The sequence below is a fragment of the Emys orbicularis genome, chromosome 4, assembly GCF_028017835.1.
Source record: "Emys orbicularis isolate rEmyOrb1 chromosome 4, rEmyOrb1.hap1, whole genome shotgun sequence".
Taxonomy (NCBI): domain Eukaryota; kingdom Metazoa; phylum Chordata; order Testudines; family Emydidae; genus Emys; species Emys orbicularis.
This window is the reverse complement of record NC_088686.1, coordinates 95,534,563-95,561,932: the sequence shown is the minus strand read 5'-3', so window position 1 is coordinate 95,561,932 and position 27,370 is coordinate 95,534,563. Positions and strand designations below refer to the sequence as shown.

The 27,370-nt window shown below is 38.0% G+C and overlaps 1 protein-coding gene across 1 annotated transcript in view; it reads right to left on the bottom strand.

Moving 5' to 3' along the window:
• Window positions 1-1,196: 1,196 nt before the first annotated feature.
• Window positions 1,197-27,370, bottom strand: part of QSER1 (glutamine and serine rich 1) — an 87,906-nt gene continuing 61,732 nt past the window's right edge. The window contains exons 8-13 of the mRNA XM_065403330.1: window positions 21,912-22,123; window positions 19,520-19,657; window positions 17,472-17,569; window positions 7,635-7,787; window positions 4,664-4,759; window positions 1,197-2,318 (exon numbers count right to left, since the gene is read on the bottom strand). Of these exons, the coding sequence (XP_065259402.1) occupies window positions 2,178-2,318; window positions 4,664-4,759; window positions 7,635-7,787; window positions 17,472-17,569; window positions 19,520-19,657; window positions 21,912-22,123 (838 nt within the window). The 3' untranslated portion in view covers window positions 1,197-2,177. The remainder of the gene's footprint in view (window positions 2,319-4,663; window positions 4,760-7,634; window positions 7,788-17,471; window positions 17,570-19,519; window positions 19,658-21,911; window positions 22,124-27,370) is intronic.

Here is a 27,370-nt window from a genome sequence, read left to right as displayed (position 1 = left end):
TAAATGAATACTATTAATGTTTGTAACATTGCTGATTGGTACCACCTCATTAGTTTAATTACAAAACCGGGGGGTGGGGGTGGGGGTGTTGAAGCAGTTCATTCCAGATTCAGTACTGCATGAGAGAAATATAGCAGATCTCCTACCCCGTCACACCTCAGCTCCCTCCTTTTCACTGAAAGAGCAAATTACCTGCATGATGCTTCTTAACATTCTACACTTCCTAAGTCAAAATCCATACTGCTCCCCTTGATTATGGTATGCATAGCAGTAACACAACGCACCTCCTATCATGGTAATAAACTGCCTTTTTAAAAGCAGGTACAGTATGAAGAAGCTTTAAAGTAAACAAGGGGCATTTACCAACTTCCATTGTTCAGTCAGTCTGTTCATAGTAATGTGGGTACAAACTTTAAAGGAGAATTATTGCTTTTAACAAGGTGAAAACCTTTGGAAATATGGCAAACATCCAACTTAACAAGGATCTAACTCTATCAGTTAAAATGACATACATTTTGATTTTTGAAACCCTAATTTGATTACTCAAGATGGTGGTATTTCATTTTCACATCTCTTCATTATATTCTTTACAATTCTAAGGTCTAATGAATATATTAGCAGCTAAATAGGATCAAAACAGAAAACTGGAAAACAAACCACATTGTATACAAGCATGTCCTATTTGGCCAATCAATGGTGCACCCTGCTTTCCTGATTGAAATTAAGGCACTAAGTGGCAGTTAAAGGATAAAAGAATTAAAAAAAACAACCCCAAAACCATTATCTGATGAAAGAATGACATGTCTCTTTCTTTTGGGCCCCAGCATGTATACAGTTTGAATGACTGAAAGTAAGGCATTCTGTTGGCAAACTTAAAGAAAATGTTCTACTGTTTTGAGCCTATGACATTCGTTGTCTGAGTGGGACTAGTGGCACTATTAACTGTTAAGAAACTGGATGGGAGGGAAGCTACAAAAGTATGTCTGAAGATCTAAAAGGCACCAAAAAGAGAATAGCTCTGCCACTGCGACTTCTAAAAACAACTATGTAAGCTGTGTTTAACACTGCATAGAGTCTATTCACAATCATAAATCTTGGCTGACCAGAAGATAAAGTATAGTAGCTTTTCATTTAAACTCTCAGTTAATCAGGGGCCAGTTTAGTAAGAAATTTATTTTCACGTATGAGAAAATAACTGCAGTGTCTAACACAACTACACTTAAAGCAAAACTAGTCTATTATGCATTATTCTGGTTAACACTGAAGAAAACCTGTATAAACAAAAAGGGTTACCTCAAGATATATAGTTTACAATATGAAATCAACATATAAATGAATAAGATTTACTGAAAACAATGTAACGTGTATTACAAAGATACATGAAACAACTTTAACCACAATATTTTCTCTGTGAAAAATACAACTATTAGTGAGATAAAATGTACAATTGAATTTTTTTTCCAAAAGAAAAAAACAAAAAACACAGTATAAAGGAAAATATTTTTCTTCAAAACAGGGAAAATAGTTAAGGTCATTGTCTTTCATTACAATATAATTTGACACAAAAAGCAGTCATCGGATTGCACCAACTCCATGTTCAGTCTCCTGAACATGATAATAGTAAAAGGAGTCCATAAAGCATAATTACATTTCTGAATTTTATGATGGCAATATTTGTATACAGAATTTGATGTCACACCAGCTCTGTTTACAAAATGCATAATACTCTAAATTTCATGGCCAGACAGAAATGCAAATATTAGTTTACCCCAGCCCTGACTCTTTTTGGTGTTCACCAGAGTCAGAAAAAGCCATAGTATTTTAAGTGTTATTTCTGTAGCAATAAAGAAAAAATTATACTTAGTGCATGCTTTATCATTTGTCAAAAACATTTCTGAAAATAAAACTAAGTTACCCAATAGTTTACAAAATAGAAAAATCATTATTCAGGTTAAAATGTGGTGATGTTTATGTTTACTTCCATCTCTAAAAGACTCGTTTCCTTGGCAGCATCACTTTTCCTTAGCAGGAGCCAAAGTACAAAGTTCCATAGAGAAATAAAATGCCTATGAATAAGAACGTAGTCTGGTATTGTAAGAGAATCAGAGCCTCTCTCTGAGCTTTCTTTTCCATCAGGTTAGTGCTGTAGAAAAATGTGAGATTCTGAAGAAAGTTTGTTATGAACACTTCTGCTGTACATGATTCAAAAGTTCACCAAACTTTTCAAAAAGATCCTCCACCCATTTTATATTTTTCATGCACAGCTGAACAATCTCCTCCTGTCCTAGATCTGCACTCTTTTTCTGAACAGAAGAAATCTATTTAAGAGAGAGAAAGAGAGAGAAAAAAAACATTAGCCTGCCTCTGTTACTCATTTAAAATGTAGCATGCAGCTCTTAAACACTTCCTTGATCCATATGCTAATGTCTGCAAAGTGGTAGAAATTCTTAGCCAAGCTTTATTTGTCCAGAGCCATCTCTTCTGCAGACACGGCTAGCTAAAGTCCAGGTCTATTATTCATTACTGAAGTGATCTAGTTAAAAAAATACCAATCTAGGGTCTGATTTTCCAATGTGCTAAACACCTTCAATTCCTGGTATCTTAAGAAATGTGTAGGAATGGTCATAAGAAATGCCATACATGTGAACAATGCCGTGTCGACTTAACACTCTTAAAATAGAAGATCCAATAATATAAATAAATGCTAAGATATTTTAAATATATATTTAAAAACATGCACAATTAAAAGGCAATACTGACTTATTTGCTAGAGTTTGATAACTGGTCTATAGTTTACAATAGAACTGTAACAATGCAATGCCAGCAGGGATAAAGACAGAACTTGTCAACTGATTTTCAAAATTGGCTTTAGGATACTTGAAGAGGAAGTATACAAATAATTAAAGATCTTAGTCTGAAAGAAAGTTCAAGCAATAAAGTATACTATTCAAATTTTTCTCCATAAACACAGCATGAGGAAATATAAAAATAAAAAACAGTTGTGCCTTCTTTAGCAAAATTAGGAAGAATGAACTTAAAAGCAAATGAATTATTATGAATACACAAATACGATTTTTTTATATTACGTTTAAACTATTATATATTCCCCCAAATTTTTTTTTGTTAAAAACCAGTTAAAAATGTTCTAGTGTACAAAACATCAACACATCTATAAAAGAGGCAGGATATCAATAGTTAAGTCCTCACCAACCCCTGCAACCTTATTGTCCAGGGTTTCATAAACCATCAGAATTGAACTCCACTTCTCTTGCTGCAGACCCAATCTAGGGCAATCCCGACTTCCTTCCATGCTCCCTTCACACTATGCTTTTTCCCTCCCTCTCTCCCTTTTACCTTGTTACAAGATAGCCTAATGCTCATAGTATTTCTGCTTCTCTCAGAGGTCCCCACAGTGCTGTGAACAGTGGGCTTGCAGAACTGAGTGGTGATTTATTAGTGTGTTTGGAGGTGGAACCAAGGCTGTACATGGCCTGGGTGTGTGAGAAAGTGTATGCATGTGTGTAAGCAACTCAGTGCATTTGCATCCAGGCACTGGCACCAAAGGGCTCTATTGGTAGCTGTGGCCTCTGTTCACCGAGGAAGAAATATCATAGGGAAACCTTGATATGCCAATGCCTTATGCAGAGGCAATGGGCTACCTCTTATCCCTGACACTCTGCATAGCCACAAACACCCCAATCTCAGGCTCTCCTTCCCCCGCCTCAAAGCCTCTTCCCTCCAGACCCCCCCCATGTCTGCTAAAACACCCTGTGTCTCCCAAAGTCCCATTCAGTCTATCCTCCAGCATCCCTACTCAAACCTCATGGGTCTCTGAAGGTGCCTCTCATCCACAGAGCACAATCCTCATGCCTCTGGCTACCTAGCATGCCTCACCAAGGGTTTGTGCAAAGCACAGGTGGTGAGACATGTCATAAAACAGAAACAGCTGCTGGTCTGAACAGTTTTGTCAGTTAATCTTGATGAAACTCAATTAGGTTAATAAGCATATGTGTTTAATTAAAAAAAAAAAGCCTTACGTCCAAAATGTTATCAGAATGTGTGTATATGAGGATGCAAAGTGTGTATGTTGGCAAGACAGAGAGAGAGAAATTTGGAGTCTGTTGGGACTGTGACTGTTTAGTCAGAGGGACTGAAGAACTGGGAGAAGAACAGAATATTTTTTAAAATTGGTGTTTTTAAATGTTTCTTCTATTAAAGTTAATAGTCTACTAAAAAAGTTATATAGAAAATCCAGTTGTCCTAGGAAGAGTTACTGTCCTAAATGTACAGTTTAATTTCAATTACTAAAATACAAAAGAGAAAATTTTAATCAAGTTATATGCTAATAACAACACAGGCTCAACTGTGGAGTCACTTACAATACTTCCATAATATTCCCTATTTTAACATATTGCATGGTGCAGAATAGAAAATCATCACCCACTAATGTCAGCTGTTGATTACCTTGTATTGGCTGGAAAAAGTTTCTAACAGTTCCAATAGAATCATTACTTTGGTTGGGTTAAAAATCAGAAACACATTTAGCTGCCTCATACTGATGTTTTGATAATGCTGTTATATACAGATAATTTAACTTTCTGCACTACTTCTTAATTAATCTAAAAATAATGCCACATATAAGAAGCAGAAAACAAATACTCACCTCCTCTTTACATGTCAGATATATGTGGTATTTGTAATGATGGAGTGAGTGATACAAAGAGTACAACTGTATTTTTTCTGGATCTACAGTAAACTCCTGCAGAGAAGAGAGTTATTTTTAGGCAAATTAATGATATCTGTTCCAAGATAGGCTTCTTATTACCAAATGGATCATGTCAATTTTAGCAATTCAGAAATAAAAGGTGACTATCGTCATGTCTGAAACTGCATCAAGAGATATGTGACATCAAAATTAGTATACCTTTACCCACTTTGTTTCTCATGTAAATGTAATGTCTTCTTTAAAGCTGGGTTTAATAGTTCTTTCAATGACTCTGAATATATGGAAGGTGTGTTAGCTTGCCATTTTTCAAGTATTACTGACATCTCTAAAAATAGCAAAAGATGTAGCTATTTCTTGGCGTTCACTTAATCTATCAAATTCTGTATAGATTTTTGGAGAAGAGCAAATCTTTGTCTTAGGAACTGTGGAAAGAGCTTGCATATATTGCTGCGATAGTTTTTTCTTTCTAAAAATTACAAAAATATGTGGAATATATTCACTGGTTGGTGGCATCTCCTGCATCTACTGATGTTAGCTAAACTTGCTTTAGGTATGTCTTCCAGTATCCTGTAAAATCTAGTTAAGATTGTCCTGAAAAAGCCACAAATAGGAGTTATATGTATTTCTCTAATATTTCTTTTCAATATTCTTTTTTAACAATAAGATATGAAACAACTTCTGTCACTGGAGATAAATGAGAAGCTACAACAAAGAATTAATTTATTTATATGCCTGGCCTATGATGTGCCTTATGATCAAATTAAAGTTTCTCCAATGGAAACATTTATTTTTCCATGTACTGTCTAGCAGCTATTGTACAGTTTACAGTAGAAAATGTAATCAAACGTTAATATTAAAGGCTAAACTGCCACAAGCCGCATGTAGGGGCAACATGTTGTTGTGCTCTGCCAGAAGCTGTCCCATATTCCCCCCTGGCTCTGGTGGGAGAGGGATGTGGGGGGAAGGGGGAAATGTACCCTGAACCAGACCTAGACCTGGTCTAACATTTGCCGGCTAGCACAGCTGTGCTGCCTGTTACACTATGGAGATGGAAGGGCCACCATCTAAGGCTGAGTCCATTCCCTCCTCCTGCCTGTGCAAGAGGGGGAGCAGCAGCTCCAAGGAGACTGTTTCCTCCTGCTACCTGTGATGTGAATAGATTGCACAGGGGAGTAAGAGGTTGCCTTATACCTCCTTAATTCCTTGCTTTGGCATACAGGACAGGCCATGATGGGTATGTCTACACAGGAATAAAAGATCAGTGGCACAGCTGTAGCTGGCCCAGGTCAGCTGACTCGGGCTTGCGGGAATCAAGCTGTGGGGCTAAAGATTGCAGGCTCCCAGAGCTTGGGCTCCAGCCCAAGCCCGGAACATCTACATAGCCAACCTTTCAGCCCCAAAGCCGAGCCCTGTTTCAGCTGACCTGGGCCAACTGTGGGTTTTTTATCCCTGTGTAGATGTACCCAATGTGGCCCTAAATACATTATTTACATATACACATGATTCCATTCAAGGGGAGGGGAGGAATAGCTCAGTGGTTTGAGCATTGGCCTGCTAAACCCAGCGTTGTGAGGGGGCCACTTAGGGATCTACGGCAAAATCAGTACTTGGTCCTGCTAGTGAAGGCAGGGGGCTGGACTCAATGGTCCCTTCCAGTTCTAGGAGATAAGATATCTCCATTAGTTTATTATTTTAATTATTGTGTGGATTATTATTTTAATACATGCATTTTGCTTACCTATTTGGAATAAACTATATAGAGTTGCCAAGTTTCTAATTGCAGAAAACTGAACACCCTTGCCCTGCCCCCTGCCCTGAGGCCCCACCCCTTCTCTGAGGCCCCGCCCCCCCTCCCTGCATCCCCCCTCCCTGCGTCACTCGCTCTCCCCCACCCTCACTCACTCGCTCATTTTCACTGAGCTGGGGCAGAGGGTTGGGGAGCAGGAGGAGGTGCTGGCTCCGGCTGGGGGTGCTGGCTCTGGGGTGAGGCTGGGGATGAGGGGTTTGGGGTGTGGGCTCCAGGCTGAGGCAGGGGGTTGGGCTGTGGGAGGGAGTACAGGCTCTGGGCTGAGGTTGTGGGCTCCAGGGTGGAACTAGAAATGAGGGATTCAGGGTGTGTGAGGGGGCACCAGGGGGGTTGGGTGTGGGAGGGGGTGAGGGCTCCGGCTGGGGATGTGGCTCTGGGGTGCAGGAGGGGGGCCCAGGCTGGGTCTGAGGGATTCAGAGTGCAGGAGGGGCTCAGGGCTGGGGCAGGGCTGCGGGAGAGGAGTTGGGGTGCAGGCTCCGGGTGGTGCTTACCTCAGGCGACTACCGGGAAGCGGTGACGTCCCTCCGACTCCTAGGTGGAGGTGCGGCCTGGGGACTCCACACTGCTCCCACCCGCAGGCACCATTGGCCAGGAACCGCAGCCAATGGAAGCTGCGGAGCCATTGCTTGGGGTGGGGGCAGTGTGCGGAACCCCTGTGGCCGCCCCTACGCCTAGGAGCTGGAGGGACATGCTGTCCGCTTGCTGGGAGCCACCCGCAGCCGGGTAGGGAGCTTGTCAGCCCCATGCCAACTTGACCTTTAATGGCCCTGTCAGCAGTGCTGACCGGAGCCGCCAGGGTCCCTTTTTGACCAGGTGTTCTGGTTGAAAACTGGACACCCGGCAACCCTATATCTATAATGGTTTAATAATAAAAGGAAACAGGCCACCAAGACAAGTGATTTAATATGCTGTAGATTTCAAACAAATCATTATTTTCAAAATTACTTAATTATTAAATAGGTTTACAATTTTATCTTTTTTTATATATTTGCAAAAAAAACCCCTAATTACCAACAAAATGCAATCCTTTAAGGTATTTTTTTTTTCATCTATCATGTTAGAAATAAGATGGCAGCAGTGATGAATCTTCTAAACACTTACGTGTGCTAACTTAGTGGTTGATTTAGAAGTCCTCAGTGTTTTCTTGTTGTAAGCTTTACCATTCATTCTGATTTTAGAAAGAGCAGCTCCTCCACTTTTTGTTTTAGAATCGCGAGTGATTACTGTCAGTTCAGGAAAGTTTTCCAAAGCACTCTTAAACAGAGCATAAAAGCAAAAAGGATTTTGAATTATGCAAAAATTCCACCAAAAGAGAACTTCTCAATCAATCAGACCGCTGGAAAGTTGACCATTATTTTCAGAGAAGTTAAAATATTGAAAGCAACCAATCATAAAATATTTTACATACAAGTCTAAAAGCCTCACTCAGTCAATCAGCTATAAGATAGCAATATAAAAACACATACAGACTTTTTTTGACTGGCTTTAAAAGTAATGTCTCAAGGGAATCAGGCCCTTTCACATATCACAGCTGTCATCTTTGTGTTCCTTCATGAAAAAAACAAACTAGCAAGGAATCCAGCAGGCAATTTTGATTGCTTACAATTCTATATTTTACTTTGCATTCTATCGCTCCTTCCATCCAAGAATCTGTAAGCACTTTAAAAATATCAATAATTAGGCCTCAATACACCTATGAAGTAAGGAAGCATTATCACCTTAATTTTACAGAAGGGGAAATTGAGTCACAGAGAAGTTTTACAGCAACGCACCTTGGTGTCACACAGCCAGTCTATAAGAGCCCAGAATAAAACCCAGACTTCTGACTGTTAGTCCTGTACTTTAGCTATCATACTACTCACTATTTTCTCTACACTGCTCAGAAAGGAAAACACACCCAATCTCATTAACAAATTTGTTATCCAACAATAGTCGGGAATATTTCAAAAATAAACTTTTCTGTTTTAGACAACAGCGTACACCATTACAGGAGGATAAATTTGCATTGTAATTAAAGTTACTGCTTTGTAATATAGGTACTTTGAATTAACAGAGTTAAATTCTCCATTTCAAGGTAGTCTTTTGATAGGACTTAATCTCACTGAAAGAACAGTTTGAATACTGCAAATGTTTTAAGATGTGGGAACCCTATTTATTTTAAATTGAAAACCTCATCAAGGGCTGTCTTTGTTTAACTCCCTTCCAAATCTGCACACAGAAATCTGAACTTTGACATCAGTTCAAAAATTTAATACAATTTTGAGAACTTACAATTAAGAAAGTTTTAAATGAATACATTGGTTAGTCAGAGGGTGCACATGAATGAAAAATAAGTCACAGAGGGAGACAAACACAAAGCACTGTCTGTTACTAGAAAATTGGAATGGGGGGAGGGGGAGGTCAGTAAAGAGCAAGCCTTAAACATTTTAAGATTAAAGAAGGAAATGGTAGTAGCTAGATAGCCAAAGGGGTCTGAGATATCCTCTAAAGTGTCAACCGCCCCCCCCCCGCCCTTCACATAGGTCCATTCCTTGACCTAAACTTCTTTAAATGAAAACAAAAAATCCCTGAAAATCCTAATTAAGATTTAGAGGTGCCTTCGTCTTTCCCCTCCTTCCCAAGTCTATTAGCAGCATCTGAAGCAGCCCTAATTGCTGACACCCAACTAATTCCATATGTTCCCATATTTTCTTCAGACAGATTTTATTAATCATAAAATTTGATTTCCAGGTGAAGTAGTGAGCCTCACCCACCATAAAAAAAAACCCTGAACTCTCTACAGGGTATAGAAATAATGTATTGCTGTGGCATGCTGTTTTGTTGTGATTCCTTTTTTAAAATGAGGATCTGTCCATCCCATTTTATACAGGGTCACCAAAAAGCTGTAAAACAGTAGTGACTTTTGGGCACTCTTGATCTGAGTTAGTCAAACTACTGACTTGGAGGTGAATGGCAATTATATGTAGCAGTTTTCTCATCGGCCTTTCAGTTCCCCTTTTTGTAACATGCTTTAGAAGGTTTCTGTCATCCAATTCCTAAAACAAACAGAACAAAACAAACAAAATTCCTACAATTAATTAATTCCCTTGATAGCCGAATGCAAAGGGTTGTAAGAGTAGAGACACTCAACTGTCCTTCAAGTTCAGATAGTGGTAGCTCTAGAACAAAACCTAAAGTGAAGCATAGTAACTCTCCTTAACTGCATGTGTTCTCGTTAATTAAGAAAGCTTTTGAAAGTATCCTTCAGGTCCCTGTTTTTGTAGTACTGCCAATACCACATGTTCAAAAACCATGAGTGAGGCCCAACAAAATATATGCAATTGGCATTAAATTCCACACAATTTTAAAAAATAATATCGTTTTAATTTATTCTTAGTTGCCTTCTGATGTATTTTAGGATTCATGTTTTCAAACTTTTCTCTGCAAACACAAGGGTTAGAAACATTTTTTTAAAGTGAAAGCTGAGAGTCTCATGTAATCACATGAATTCAGGAGCTGGAGCTTTAAGAAAAGCATCAAATATTGCAAGACTTGTGATGAAATCATGACTGCTGGCAACACTGCAGCTGGCTCCAAAAAATGCAAACTCCCTCCCCGAAATGTTGCTGCTGCTTTAGTTGGAGCATGTGACAGGAATGAGTACGGCATGCTTTGGATTCCTGAAACAACTACCCTAACACGGAATCTTCATCTAGAAGATGGAATCACTGCAATGTTAAATTAACATCTAAGCCTTATCTATACCAGAAAATTATACTGATTTTAATAGTAAACTGGTTTATAATTAAATTGGTGCATCCCCTAGTGCAGATATTCTTATTTGGTTTAAGAGAGCCTTAAGGTCAGTAAGGAGAGGTATTAATAGTCTAATTTTACAGATAGAGAAACAAAGTTAAGAGAGGTTAAGTAACTTGGCCGAGGACATGCAGTAAGTGAAGAGCCAGGATTAGAATTTAGAGGTCCCAGCTCCCAACCCAGTACTCGTTCCTCTATATCACTTGCTGGTATAGCTATATCCTGGCAGAACCCCTCAGTGGAGACACAGCATAAACCAACAAAAGGAGTTCAGCTGGAATATAGCTACATTACCTCCCTGAATGACATTAGCTATGCCAAAAGAAGCACTTTTCCGCTGGCACAGTTGCATCTACACCAGGAGTTTTGTCAGCATACCTATGTCAGCAAGGGTATGTAATTTTTTCACACCCCTAGCTGACATAGCTATGCTGACAAAGCTTTGTAGAGTAGGCTAAGCCTTAGTTAATTTCATGGGGAAAGAGTACCTACAGTTCATCTTCAGAGAAGTGTTTGGATGTATAGAATTTCACATGAAAGATGTGTTGTCACTACATTTGCAACAAATGGCACTAGATGTCATCATTCTGCTATAGATGCATCTATAGATCTCCAGCAAAGCATGAGATCATTTCCGAGACACACACTAACTAAATGGTGCTGTATTTTATTTTTACTAACTTCAGTTTTGCATTATGTGTTAAATGAATAACACGTTGTTGAAAAAATGTAGAATTATTTTAACAAATAATTTTTAAAAGTTCCATTGTATTATGTAATATCTTACTTTCATCCAGAGAGAATATATTCATTTAACTGATTATATTTCTTTACTTGCATAAATTACTACATTGTTCAGGGAAATGTGACTATAACAAATTACAGGAAAGAATTCAGCATACAGTTGGACTTACTGCTGCAAGAAATTAAGGGGTTAAAATGTTCAAATTAAAACTAATGGTGCCTTATATAGTCTACAGATGATAAGATGAACTTTTTAATGAACAGTTACTGAATTCAAGGACTCTCCTATCCAGACTCCTACCAGGCACCTGGTACTGTGTCCCTGAAAACAAAATGTGCTTAATTAGTGTTTTAACAGATCAGTTACTTTTGCCTTAGTAACAATCTCAGGAGGAAACTAAAAATCCATGTGCAAAAGAGACAGTTGCATTTTGGTAGTAATCACCTCAAGGGACCAAAATGTAGACTAGTCATAGCAGCAGCCTTCCAGTTAAGAAAAACGACTCCAGCAGATTGTTTTTTCCTCCATGAGTTTAATTTTCTACCTGTTATAGAATTCTCTGTAGAGTTTCACTGCATTCTCTGAATTTCTGTCTTATGTCAGGAAGTCCTGCCTCATCTGTCACTGGCTCAATGCTATTGTCTATTCCTATGGAGTAGAACAGACTTCAAACAGGAGCACTGACCCAAAACAGGACTAGTTTTGAATTGGAAGGAGGAGGAAGAAAATACTAGTCATTTCCATGTTCTGGTGGGTCAAGAGGACAAGCTATAAATCAGACTTGCTCAGTGGAAAGAGCCAGATGACTTTGAATGGTGAGTACTTTAAAGAAAATGAAACTTCCAAGAAATGAAGCACAATTGACGTTAACTAACAATGCTATTCTGAACAACATTTGTAATAAGTCTAATATATTACCAAATACGTACATAGGTGAGTTGCATCTAAAAGATTGAGAGTTAATTTACAGAGATGAAACTAACATAGAAAGACTAGTTTAATTTTGTTCACTGAAATAAGATTATGAGCAGACAGAGTGGGATTTTATAGCTCTTAGAACTGTGCAGAAAAGTGTCTAGACAAAGCTGCTGATTTGATTATTGATTGGTGATTTTACTGTATGATTTGGTTTGCAATTCTACACTGAAATATCCCATATTGTCCATTTCAGTTTTAATTAATATGTAATTACTATACATGGTTATCAGTACAGAATAACCATGGGGGGAGGGATAGCTCAGTGGTTTGAGCATTGGCCTGCTAAATGAATGGATTGTGAGTTCAATCCTTGAGGGGGCCACTTAGGGATCTGGGGCAAAATCAGTACTTGGTCCTGCTAGTGAAGGCAGGGGGCTGGACTCGATGACCTTTCAAGGTCCCTTCCAGTTCTAGGAGATAGGATATCTCCATTAATTAAAAATTAAAAAAAATACTGAAATGAATGGTGCTCATGAGTAACCAACATATTTCCATCTTTTACTTGTTGGTTGCCTAGTCTGAATCTCTAACACCTGAACTACTCATTTTTATCAACATTATTATAGAAACAGGCTTTCTTATTCTAAATAATCGATTAAACTGGATTTTAAAAGTATGTAACCTATTTGGTATCAAACCAACAGAGATGTTCATGGTAGGAAATTAGCCTTTCATTACTACAAAATTGCTAACACAAACATGATACGGGTTTGTGCTTCTATACTAGAAATATAGACATACTAACATAATGAGCCATTTTACAAACATATGCCCTGATCCTGCAATCTGACCCATATGGGCAGATCCCTGGGCTTGCCTGGAGCTCTATATACTTCCATACAGATCAGGCTGTAGGATGGGGCCTACGTTATCTGATTTAAGAGACATCATTTATTTTCTTTTATTGGGTGAACAGAAAGCAAAAGCTTCTTTATACAGCTGGAATTTGTAACATGATATAGTGAGTAAGTGGATATAATTTTATATAACTGTGACAATCTTGTGCATGCTAAAGATGCTTTTCTTCTCATTGGGTGTAATGATCAGCTACAGAAGTATTAGCACAGTGGGAATCAAATTGTCATTATGTCCCTAACTCTCACTGTAAAAACAACAACCATAAAAATGGAGGCTCAGGGTCAGTTAAACAGACCGTTTGTATTTATTATGAAAAGTATCAGAGAGATTTAGACACCCTCCAGGAGCTTTGCTGTTGCCATGAGGGAGCCACAGAGGGCTACTGGGAAGATAGGAGCAGGAACTACCGCTTCTGCAGGGAACAGCTTTTCAGCAGTGATGAGATGGGGAGGTAATTAACCCTCTTGCCCCAAAGTCCTAGATTAACGAAGAGAGGATAACAGGACTGGTGCCTACAACAGGGTGGATAAAAATCAATTAAAAATATTTATTTTTTTAAAATTTAAATTAAATAAATTCATATTTTTAAATATAAACCTATTTAAATTAAATCTGAAAATTATGACAGCCCATGTTAAGGTTTAAATTTAGTAGAATCTATTAAAATAATCTAAATTAAACTAAAAAACTATACTAAGCAGCATATGTTTGCTGCGAAAGTTTTAAAGAAAGTCAAACCACTGAACAGGTGGAAGTCACTGGCTAAACACCTGGAACCAGAGTTTGATGACGTGCTGCTAAATCAGCGTTTGTCAGCAGTAGCCTCTTCTGCACATGCAGAGTGTATATTTACTTATTTTCAGTTTATTTAACTAGTTCAGTTTAATGACTGTTCTTTCAAAGTTAAGAAACAGATTGGGAGATGAAAAGGCTGAAAAGCTTGTTTTCCTCTTCCAACTGATGAATAAAACTGGGTGAGAGAGGATGAGATCTCTTAGTTCTAAAGTCTTGATGGACATGTGACCAGAAACAATTAGTTCAATTCACTAATTACAGATAATAGTATTTTTGATGAATCCATTTTAATTTTCTACATGTTATAGGGCTAGTTTGACAAAACCTTTTTTTCTTATGCAGCCAGCACATTTATGTTAATTAAAGTATTTTATTTAACTAATAAAAAACAATTTTAAATGTTGTGTTTGTACATTTGTAAAAATTCCAATTTCTCCAAATAAAACTTGACAAAAACCAAGAGTAAAAAAAACCCCAAACACCCCATCATCTAGTAAATAAGAAATGCGCCATTCTAACGTAATAAAAAAATGAAAACTAAGAATCTAAATAAATGTATGTAAAGCTATATAACAGCTTAAATAAAGGTGTATAGATATCCTCTTGGTTAGCAAAAAATATATACACAGATGTAAATCAACATGTTTTAATGGCTACCTACCAATGCAAATAAACCTTTCTTTAGGAAACTGACTGGAAAGTGCAAATACAAAACAAGATTAAAAGTGATGATTTAAATCAATCCACCCTAGTCAACAATGCCTTCATCCCTGGAACAGAAAGCCATGACGACACCCACAAAATAGGCAGGGGAATCAGTTAGGAAATAAACATCCCTTATTAGGGCTGTCAAGCGATCAAAAAAATTAATCGCGATTAATCGTGCTGTTAATAATAGAATTTTATTTATATAAATATTTTTGGATGTTTTCCACATTTTCAAATATATTGATTTCAATTACAACACAGAACACAAAGTGTACACCGCTCACTTTATATTTATCTTTGATTACAAATATCTGCACTGTAAAAATAAAAGAAATAGTATTTTTCAATTCACTTAATACAAGTACTGTAGTGCAATCTCTTTATCATGAAAGTTGAACTTACAAATGTAGAATTATGTACAAAAAAAACTGCATTCAAAAATAAAACAATGTAAAATTTTAGAACCTACAAGTCCACTCAGTCCTACTACTTGTTCAGCCAACCACTCAAACAACTTTGTTTACATTTGCAGGAGATAACACTGCCCGCTTCTTGTTTACAACGTCACCTGAAAATGAGAACAAGCATTTGCATGGCACTGTCGTAGCCAGCATTGCAAGATATTTACGTGCCAGATGCGCTAAAGATTCATATGTCCCTTCATGCTTCAACCACCATTCCAGAGAACGTGCTTCCATGCTGATGATGAGTTCTGCTAGATAACGATCCAAAAACAGTGCAGACCAACTCATGTTCATTTTCATCATCTGAGTCAGATGCCACCAGCAGAAAGTTGATTTTCTTTTTTGGTGGTTCGGGTTCTGTAGTTTCCCCATGGGAGTGTTGCTCTTTGAAGACTTCTGAAAGCATGCTCCACACCTCATCCCTCTCAGATTTTGGAAGGCACTTCAGATTCTTAAAATCTTGGGTTGAGTGCTGTAGCTACCTTTAGAAATCTCACATTGGTACCTTCTTTGTGTTTTGTCAAATCTGCAGTGAAAGTGTTCTTAAAAGGAACAACATGGTGGGGTGATCATCTGAGACTGCTATAACATGAAGTATATGGCAGAATGCGGGTAAAACACAGAGCAGGAGACATACAATTCTCCCCCAAGGAGTTCAGTCACAAGTTTAATTAATGCATTATTTTTTTAATGAGCGTCATCAGCATGGAAGCATGTCCTCTAGAATGGTGGCCAAAGCATGACGGGACATACAAACGTTTAGCATATCTGGCACGTAAATATCTTGCAATACTGGCTACAAAAGTGCCATGCGAATGTCTGTTCTCACTTTCAGGTGACATTGTAAATAAAAAGCGGCAGCATTATCTCCTGTAAATGTAAACATATTTGTTTGTCTTAGCAATTGGCTAAACAAGAAGTAGGACTGAGTGGACTTATAGGCTCTAAAGTTCTACATTGTTTTGTTTTTGAGTGCAGTTATGTAACAACAACAAAAATCTATATTTGTAAGTTGCCTTCTCACAATAAAGAGATTGCACTACAGTACTTGTATGAGGTGAACTGAAAAATATTATTTCTTTTGTTTATCATTTTTACAGTGCAAATATTTGTAATAAAAATAATATACAGTGAGCACTGTACACTTTGTATTCTGTGTTGTAACTGAAATCAAATATATTTGAAAATGTAGAAAAATATCCAAAAACATTTAATAAATTTCAATTGGTATTCTATTGTTTAACAGTGAGATTAATCAACAGCCCTACCCCTTATTAATTTTTAGCATAAGGGGGCAGAAATAACACTGATGTTTACCCTTGCTCTCTTCCTCATACAGACACATATGCACTCACCCCCAGAGATAGGCAGGTGGTAGGGATGGAACAAACAACTCTCCAAAAAAGCGCCCCAGTCCTGTGGGCAGGAGCAGATTCAAGAAGGTAGGGCAGGACAGCTGCAGCCAGTTTCACTGATGCTGGAAACTGCCTGCTCAGGATTTTATCTCCCTGACTTTCTCTGCTGTCTACAGAGAGGGCTGCTACAGTGCTTCTTTCTTCATAGATTTTGAGGCCAAAAGAGAACATTATGATCATCTAGTCTTACCCATCCATAACGCAGGTCACCGGATTTCACTCAGTGATGCTCTGTTCTGCTGAAGCACCAAGTGTAAGACAGGAAGTGGGACTGTGTCTTACCAGCTCCATTTTAAACACCTGTTGTGACTGAGCTGGGAAGGGAGAGAGAGGGGGTCCAGAGACAAACCTACTTCTTATGCTTTACCCACAGTGTTTCAAGGAGCTGTTTTGGCAGAAAAGTGAAGCAGCATTGGGACAGTCCTGCTTATAAATAACCAGGAGGTCAGAGCCTGGGTAGCCAGTTTCCAGAAGCAGTAAAATTAGCCTCTTTTCTCTTTGCCCCTCCTTCTACCCCATCCCTCCTGTCTATTTTGGATGGGTTATGCATAGCTGTTTGGGACAGGGAGCAGAGTAGGTGGCACTATAGCCTGTGGGGTGTTAGTGCTGGTGTTTCTTGACCCTGACCAGCCCACAACAATTTATTGTCCACTGTTTCAAAGGATGAGACACACTGTGGTTGTCTGACCTATGCTGCTCCCACCCCTTAACTCGGGACTGTGGGTATGAAAGGGTCTTGACTGTTTCATCTTCCTTGATCCCTCACCTCTGGCTCTAGGGAGCCCTGGTGCTGCTCTCTGCATCTCACCACAGCTGAAGAGCTGGGATGTACCATGGGACAGCATCATGGGGCAGAAATACAGGCATCCTTAAAAAAAAAAAGCTCCAAAGGGACAGTAGTTTGATTTTCTGATGAGAAACTTGAGAAGCTTAGAAAAGAAAATGCTTTAAAATGAACATTAAAGCTTAGGAAGTAAAACTGAACTTTAAGTTCTACAGTAGAAACATCTCTACCATAAAATGTTTGCTAAGTGGAATATATTAACATTTAATTCAAAGTATCTTTCAAACCTCATTCCATTCCAGGTACAAATTTTGTCATCTCACTGTACACTTGTATATAATTAGTGACTTGTTTAGGACTTTGTTTTAAATAATCTGAAATTTTAAAAGGAAATACCTTGAACGTATGCTCCAAACGTAATTTGGAAAGCAGTCTTTTCCTGTTGTCATTCAACATGCCATCAATTTTTCTCATATGAGGCAAAAGAAGCTCATCTGAAAGACATGAAAAAAAACATAATAGTTAAGTACAGATGTAAGGCAATTATTTACATAAAACCCTTATGCCAGATGGGCCACTTTACCCTATTTATTAGCATAAAATAATCAAAGTCCAAAATAATACATTTTGCTCATATACCCTAGCTTTAAATAGGAAAGGGAAATTACTTATTAAGATCTACATGTTAAGATACAGAACTCAGTACTTGACTCGAAAACTTGGCAAATATGCAAAGGCCACATACATTATAATATCCAGGCCAACAGCTAAATGTAAATCTAATTATTATTGTGTTCTTTGATTTGTGATGAAAAGTTCAGAAACGAGATGGACAGGGCAGTGCAGAGAATGAACCTTACAGACAACTTTAAATTGTTCTCTAAATCTCTCCCTGTTATGCAAGACAATTTTCAGTTCAGAGACAGGTTCTTCTCAGCTGAAGAGTGTGTGTGTGTGTTTCAAACTGGCTGTCATATATTACAAATTATCCCCTCTTAGCTTGGATTTATTATAGGTAGGGGTAGTAGCACTGCCTATTAGTAAGGTTTCCCAACACTTACCATTATATATAGTTATACAATTGCATAAGAGATGTTAGAACCTAGGTAGCAAGGTAGGTGGCCACTGGTGCTTGAGAAGATTGTTCATTAGCTTTTAATTTGCAGCTCAATCCTGCAGTTTTTACTCGCATCAGCAGTCTATTGCCTTCATTGGTACTGCTGACATAACAGCTGCAGGACTGCACCCTTTGTGTACAGAGAGAGAGGGTAGAGTCTCAAACAGGAAATAGCTTTTGAAATATGGATAAACTGAAATTAGCAGCACAGAGCCCCATGTCGTAGCAGCTGTATACTATGTGAAACCCATGCTTTCTATCAGTGTCTCAAGTCTAATGCTTTCTGTGTTAAATTTCCAAGACACAGAACTGACATTTGTATGCTACAGTCCACTATAGTGCATAGTTCTAACAAGTTGAAATTCAAATGACACGCCCATCAAACAGCAATTCTCTTGAAGACAATCTGGACATGTGTGTTCAAACACTAATCTTAAACCCAAACAGCTCAGAAATCAGAACTTCATAAAGTAATGAGTATGTCTCTGCATTAAAAACTAGGCACACATTTGAAATGGTTTTTAAATAAAATTAGCATTTGTAGGTCTATTATTGGTAATGGTGATCTTGATTTAAAAAAAAAAAGTGAGGTTCATTAGTGATGGTGGGCTGTAGCCCACGAAAGCTTATGCTCAAATAAATTTGTTAGTCTCTAACGTGCCACAAGTACTCCTGTTCTTTTTGCTAACAGGAGAGGGGTCCAATATAACCAGATGACAAATCCCTCTGGAGTAGTTTAAAGCAATCGGAATAATACAGTAATATTTTAAACAAAATGTAAAGTTAAAAAATTCTTCCATTAAATCCTGATCTGCATTTTAACAATACAGTAATATTAGGGCAGTATGGTAAACTCATTCAGATACATTAATATTTCACCCACTCATTTATATTGGTGTCCACTTCTCATTAAAGTCATGATGTGATGCAACTGGAATTTGGAGCAAAGTGGTCAAAGACGCTATCGTGGCAATACTACTACTCTGGCTGCTCTACTGTGGCAAAAACACTATTTGCTCTGAACATCTCCCTGTTTAGAACTTTTAGATACAGAGCAAGTACAAACTCAAAACACTGCCTGATGTGGTACCAAAGTATGCTGAATCTGGGAAAACAGGAATTTGCGGCAACCTGAAACCAATACAAATTACACCTAGTACATTACTTGCATCAAAAAATGTAGGTTAAGGTACAGCTGTTAAACAAGAAGAGTTTTCACATTTGCTTTATTAATAAAAAAAATGTACATAGTGCATCTTAAAATAAAAGATCATCATGGGACAAAACAAAGCAGAGCACAAAGAAATTAATGTAAAACACACTGTACCATTGCTCTTTTCCAAGGCTTGCATTGTATCTGGATCTAAGGCAATGCTAACAAGCAGCTCCATATAACTCTTAAAGGTCTCCTTCATAGCTCTTGTGTTCAAAAAGCGGGTGAAAAAAGGAGATGGAGGGACAAGTTCTGAAAAGTAATTGGAATACAATTAATGTTTTCTTCCTCTGATATTCTGAAAATATTTGTATATTAGCATATGTTCCTATTTTGAAATAAAAGGCTTTCATTGTTAAACACAAGCAACCTCTAGTGGTATCCCAAGAGACTACAACACATGTTATTTCTCAACAGAAATAATGTCAAACTTTGCATTTATCAAAACAAGGGAGGTTTATGGTGTATCAGAGAAGCAGGGCAATATTTCTCAGAAAGATGCAGAATTATCTGCATTATCAGCATTTAGATAGTTATAGGAGCCTTCTAAAACTCCGAGGCAGACAAATATCTGGAGAAAAGGGAGGATGAAATATTCCCATCAAGCAAACTAGACTAAACACCAATTTCCAGTGGTAACTTAGACATTCTCTGAGACCAACTGATTCAGCTGAGTCAAGGGGTAAAACGTTCAAAAACACCAAAGTCACTAAGCATCATAAGTACCACGGAAAGTAAATGTCATGTTTTCATGAGCTCATGAAAATACATATAACCAATTACATTAGCAGATATATGTATAGCTACTGTCACTTTCCAAGATGTTTCAGAAGTTTTGTAGTCAGTCATTTCAATCACGCATGTGTTATACAGAAGTCATTAACACTTCTAAACTTAGTGTTTGCTCAGCTTCTTGAGGCACTTTACTGATTCCAGCATGCAATGTTAGGATTTGCAACAAACTAGGTAGTGAGATTGCTCCATTCTGTCAGGTTTCCAAGTTGCCATGGGTGACTGTCACCACCAGAGTAGTCCTTAATCTAATAAACTCACAGCTGTATGTGTTAGAGAGATTGGTATCATGATAAGTTAGATCAAAAATTAAAATTATTTTTAGTTGTGACCTTCAGCAGAGGGGCTCTAGACTATCTGCAGTAACTCATCTTTAGTCTAAATCAGTGGTTCTCAAGCAGGGGTACGCATACCCCTGGGCGTATGCAGAAGTCTTCCAGGGGGTACATCAACTCATCTAGATATTTGCCTACTTTTACAACAGGCTACATAAAAAGCACTAGCAAAGTCAGTACAAACTAAAATTGCATATGAGTTGTTTATACTGCTCTATAATACTATACACTGAAACGCAAGTACAATATTTATATTCCAGTTGATTTATTTTATAACTATATGGTAAAAATGAGAACATAAGCAATTTTTCAGTAATAGTGTGCTGTGACACTTTTGTATTTTTACGTCTGATTTTGTAAGCAAGTAGTGTTTAAATGAGATGTAACTTTGGGGTATGCAAGACAAATCAGACTGCTGAAAGAGGTACAGTAGTCTAAAATCCAGTGGCCAATGTGCCTTGGAAATCCAATAGTACAGGATCAGGGTGCTGCCAAGTTTATCTTCATATGCACGTGAAGTTTAAACAACAAACGGAGAAAAACAAAGCTATGGAAACTCTCTCAAAGTAATCTAAATATGGCAAAAACAACCTTTGAAAGGGTTGGTCTATCCAGAAAATTACTGCAAAAATAGCATCTCAAGGTTCCATGAGTATTGTGTGAATGACTCCAGATCAAATCTGGTTGATTTTTCTATCAAAAGATTTTTTTTTTCCTAACTGCCAGTTGTTCAAACTTAACATGCACCTGAAAAATCAAGCTCCTTTTTGTTCTGGTTTATGCATCACCACCAGTAATAAAGATTCTGTGCATCCAAATTCTGCCGACTTTTACATCCATGCAACGTCAGTGCAGACAGTGGGTGTCACAGATGTGGTTGAGGACATAATAAGGAAATTGGTAAGCAATTCTGTTAAGGAGACATGATCCAGAATAGAATCAACTTCTTCCGCAATAGATGTCCTGGCTCTGTGGGACTAAAAGGAGCTAAGTATTAAAAATGTATTCCTCTCACTCAACTAAGCAAATATGACTCTGAATACACACAAAGAACAGATCTGGTAAGATTAAGATGTGTCATTCTTACGTTATTGCTCTTTAAAGCAGAACTGCATTCTGAAGCAACCTTGCAAAATCTGCCCACTCCCAAAGGGAGAGTAAAATATTAGATTTTTAATAATGATAATCATCATGGTAAAGGGCTAGAAGAATAAACTTTATGTGGAGGGTGTTAAATTTTCATGACAAATTCCCTGCCTTCTAAGGGAATTTTGCAGATCACACAACATTTATAGACTATATGTTATAATGTACTTATGATTTCAGTTTAAATTCAGTTAAAAACAAATATAAAAGCCTGACAACAGAGCACCACTCACCATCCTCATCACTCTGGGCTTCAGGAGAAGAATCAGACTGGGAAGATGAAAACTCTTCTTTCCATTTTTTCCGTTTCTTTGGTGGTGGTTCAGCCTTTAGCTTTGGCTGTTTAGCTTTGGGTTTCACAGAAGAGACTTTTGTTGTTGTAGTTTTTGGTGCTGGAGGATCAGGAGCTTTGCTGGTGCTGTTACTTGGTTTGTAATGAATGGGCCTGCAATATTATAATGAACAGTTTTATATCTAAATAAATTCACACAAGATCTAATTTTAATAAAAAGAATCATGGTACTTTTTGTGAGTCATGTAAGTTTATTCCATTGCACTCTAGTATGATCATTTTCATTAATACTTAGCACTTAGTTTTACATCTTTGAAGTGCTGTTACACATTAATTAATCCTCAACAGCCGGTGATTAAGTAGCAGTATTCCCAATTTGCACATGCTAAACTCTCTTGTCCAAGGTTACGGCGAGTCATGGAAGTATTGGGGAGCTACAGGTGTATTCCAATCACTTATTTTACTAAGATATTGGTGGTCTTACTAAGCTTGAATATCTGATGGAAATTCTATAATCCTTTTGGCAGACTATGAATCAAGAGTTTGTGGTTGAAATATAATACAGATGAATATAAGAACATAAGAATGGCCGTACTGGGTCAGACCAAAGGTCCATCCAGCCCATATTCTGTCTGTCTACCGACAGTGGCCAATGCCAGGTGCCCCAGAGGGAGTGAACCTAACAGGTAATGATCAAGTGATCTCTCTCCTGCCGTCCATCACCACGCTCTGACAAACAGAGGCTAGGGACACCATTCCTTACCCATCCTGGCTAGTAGCCATTAATGGACTTAACCTCCATGAATTTATCCAGTTCTCTTTTAAACTCTGTTATAGTCCTAGCCTTCACAACCTCCTCAGGCAAGGAGTTCCACAGGTTGACTGTGCGTTGTGTGAAGAAGAACTTCCTTTTATTTGTTTTAAACCTGCTGCCCATTAATTTCATTTGGTGGCCCCTAGTTCTTATATTATGGGAACAAGTAAATAACTTTTCCTTATTCACTTTCTCCACATCACTTATGATTTTATATACCTCTATCATATCCCCCCTTAGTCTCCTAGCCTCATATCCCCCCTGAATAGTCCTAGCCTCTTTAATCTCTCCTCATATGGGACCTGTTCCAAACCCCTAATCATTTTAGTTGCCCGTCTCTGAACCTTTTCAAATGCCAGTATATCTTTTTTGAGATGAGGAGACCACATCTGTACGCAGTATTCAAGATGTGGGTGTACCATGGATTTATATAAAGGCAAAAAGATATTCTCCGTCTTATTCTCTATCCCCTTTTTAATGATTCCTAACATCCTGTTTGCTTTTTTGACTGCCGCTGCACACTGCGTGGACGTCTTCTGAGAACTATCCATGATGACTCCAAGATCTCTTTCCTGATTAGTTGTAGCTAAATTAGCCCCTTCATATTGTATGTACAGTTGGGGTTATTTTTCCCAATGTGCATTACTTTACATTTATCCACTTTGTTGCCCAATCACTTAGTTTTGTGAGACCTTTTTGAAGTTCTTCACAGTCTGCTTTGGTCTTAACTATCTTGAGCAGTTTAATATCATCTGCAAACTTTGCCACCTCACTGTTTACCCCTTTCTCCAGATCATTTATGAATAAGTGGAATAGGATTGGTCCTAGGACTAACACCACTAGTTACCCCTCTCCATTCTGAAAATTTACCATTTATTCCTACCCTTTGTTCCCTGTCTTTTAACCAGTTCTCAATCCATGAAAGGATCTTCCCTCTTATCCCATGACAACTTAATTTATGTAAGAGCCTTTGGTGAGGGACCTTGTCAAAGGCTTTCTGGAAATCTAAGTACACTATGTCCACTGGATCCCAGTTGTCCACATGTTTGTTGACCCCTTCAAAGAACTGTAATAGATTAGTAAGACATCATTTCCCTTTACAGAAACCATGTTGACTTTTGCCCAACAATTTATGTTCTTCTATGTGTCTGACAATTTTATTCTTTATGATTGTTTCAACTAATTTGCCCGGTACTGACGTTAGACTTCCCGGTCTGTAATTGTCGGGATCACCTCTAGAGCCTTTTTTAAATATTGGCGTTACATTAGCTATCTTCCAGTCATTGGGTACAAAAGCCGATTTAAAGGACAGGTTACAAACCATAGTTAGTAGTTCCCTAATTTCACATTTGAGTTCTTTCAGAACTCTTGGGTGAATGCCATCTGGTCCCGGTGACTTGTTACTTTTAAGTTTATCAATTAATTCCAAAACCTCCTCTAGTGACACCTCAATCTGTGACAATTCCTCAGATTTGTCACCTACAAAAGCCGGCTCAGGTTGGGAATCTCCCCAACATCCTCAGCTGTGAAGACTGAAGCAAAGAATTCATTTAGTTTCTCTGCAATGACTTTATCGTCTTTAAGTGCTCCTTTTGTATCTCGATCGTCCAGGGGCCCCACTGGTTGTTTAGCAGGCTTCCTGCTCCTGATGTACTTAGAAAACATTTTGTTATTACCTTTTGAGGTTTTGGCTAGCTGTTCTTCAAACTCCTTTTTGGCTTTTCTTATTACATTTTTACACTTAATTTGGCAGTGTTTATGCTTCTTTCTATTTACCTCACTAGGATTTGACTTCCACTTTTTAAAAGATGTCTTTTTATATCCCACTGCTTCCTTTACGTGGTTGTTAAGCTATGGTGGCTCTTTTTTAGTTCTTTTATTGTGTTTTTTAATGTGGGGTATACATTTAAATTGGGCCTCTATTATGGTGTCTTTGAAAAGCTTCCATGCAGCTTGCAGGGATTTCACTCTAGTCACTGTACCTTTTAATTTCTGTTTAACTAACCCCCTCATTTTTGCATAGTTCTCCTTTCTGAAGTTAAATGCCACAGTGTTGGGCTGTTGAGGTGTTCTTCCCACCACAGGAATGTTAAAAGTTACTATATTATGGTCACTATTTCCAAGCGGTCCTGTTATAGTTACCTCTTGGACCAGATCCTGCGCTCCGGACTAAATCGAGAATTGCCTCTTCCTTTGTGAGTTCCTGTACCAGCTGCTCCGAGAAGCAGTCATTTAAAATATTGAGAAATTTTGTCTCTGCATTTCATCCTGAGGTGACATGTTCCCAGTCAATATGGGGATAATTGAAATCCCCCACTATTATTGAGTTCTTTATTTTGACAGCCTCTCTAATCTTCCTTAGCATTTCATCGTCACTATTACTGTTCTGGTCAGGTGGTCGACAATAGATCCCTAATGTTATATTCTTATTAGAGCATGGAATTACTATCCATGGAGATTCTATGGAACATGTGGATTCACTTAAGATTTTTACTTCATTTGATTCTACATTTTCTTTCACATATAGTGCCACTCCTCCCCCTCCCCCCCACGACCTGTTCTGTCCTTCCGATATATTTTGTACCCCCAAATGAGTGTGTCCCATTGATTGTCCTCATTCCACCAGGTTTCTGTGATGCCTATTATATCAATATCCTCCTTTAACACGAGACACTCTAGTTCACCCATCTTATTATTTAGACTTCTAGCATTTGTGTACAAGCACTTTAAAAACTTGTCACTGTTTATTTGTCTGCCCTTTTCTGAGGTGTCAGATTCTTTTTTATGTGAATGTTTCTTGTCTGATTTGGCCCCTACTTTATCCTCTTCCATCCTCTCCTCCTGACTAAAACCTAGAGAATCTCTATCAATAGACTCTCCTGTACTTTAATTTTCACAACCATATATGAATGTGTGACATTTTATATTCCTGCATAAATACTGGGTGAGGTTTAATGTAATGAATGAGAATTTTATTTATCCTCTCATCACTACCCCAGTGGCTCTGTAGAACAATACACTGCAATATTTAAAATTATTTAAATATAAAAAAATAAAATAAAATAAAACCACATTTCTAAACACTATAAAACAAAAGTAAGAGGAATTAAACTGAATACAAAGAAGAAAATATTTAAATATAGTCATCACACTCCAACATTGGAGAGGGAAAGTTTTAGACCTAGAACCCTCCACAAAGGCACAGTCACCTGATGACCTAAAATGCAATGGTGTAATCCCTCAGGGGCAGATGAATCACAGTTAAAAACTCCATCAGAAGGAAGTTCAAGAAGGAGATCTCAGATATAGAATCACAGAAATGTAGGGATGAAAAGGACCTCAGGAGGTCATCTAATCCAGCCCTCTGTAGTGAGGCAGGACCAAGTATAGCTAGACCATCCCCGACAGATGTCTGTCCAACCTGTACTTAAAAACCTATAGTGATGATTATTCCACAACCTCCCTTGGAAGTCTGTTCCAGAGCTTAACTAACCTTATAGTTAGAAAGTTTTTCCTAATATCTAATCTAAATTTCTTTTGCTGCAGATAAAGCCCATTACTTCTTTTCCTACCTACCTTCAGTGCACGTGGATAATTGATCACCGTCCTCTTTGTACCAGCCCTTAACATATTTGAAGGCAGCTATCAGGTCCCCCCTCAGTCTTCTTTTCTCAAGACTAAACAAGCCCAGTTTAATTTTTTCCTCATTGGTCTGGTTTTCTAAACCTTTTATCATTTTTGTTGCTGTCCTCTGGACTCTCTCCAATTTGTCCACATCTTAAAGTGTGGTGCGCAGACTTGGACACAGTATTCCAGCTGAGGCCTCACCAGTGCAGAGTAGAGAAGCACAATTACCTCCTGTGTCTAACATATGACACTCCTGTTAATATATTCCAGAATGATATTCGCCTTTTTCACAACTGCATTGCATTGTTGACTCCTATTCAATTTGTGATCCGCTATAACCCCCAGATCTTTTTCAGCGGTACTACAGCCGAGTAGGGTGACCAGATAGCAAGTATGAAAAATCATGACAGGGGGTGGGGGGGTAATAGGAGCCTGTATAAGACAAAGCCCTGAATATCAGGACTGTCCCTATAAAATCGGGGCACCTGGTCACCCTACAGCCGAGTCAGTTATTACCCATTATATAGTTGTGCATTTGATTTTTCCTTCCTAAGTGTAGTACTTTGCACTTGTCTTTATTGAATTTCATCTTGTTGATTTCAGATTAATTCTCTAATTTGTCAAGGCCTCTGAAATCAAATTCTGTCTTCCAAAGCACTTGTAATCCCTCTAAGATTGGTATCATCCATAAATTGTATAAGCATACTCTCTACTTCATTATCTAAGTCATTAATGAAAATATTGACTAGTGTTAGATCCAGGACAGACTCCTGTAGGACTCCACTAGATAAACAGCAAACCTTCGATAACTCTCAGAGTACAGCCTTTCAACCAGTTTTGCACCCACCTTATAGTAATTTCATCTAGATCACATTTCTCTAGTTTTTTTTTTATCAGAATGTCATGTGTGACTCATGTCAAAAGCCTTACTAAAATCAAGATATGTCATGTCCACCACT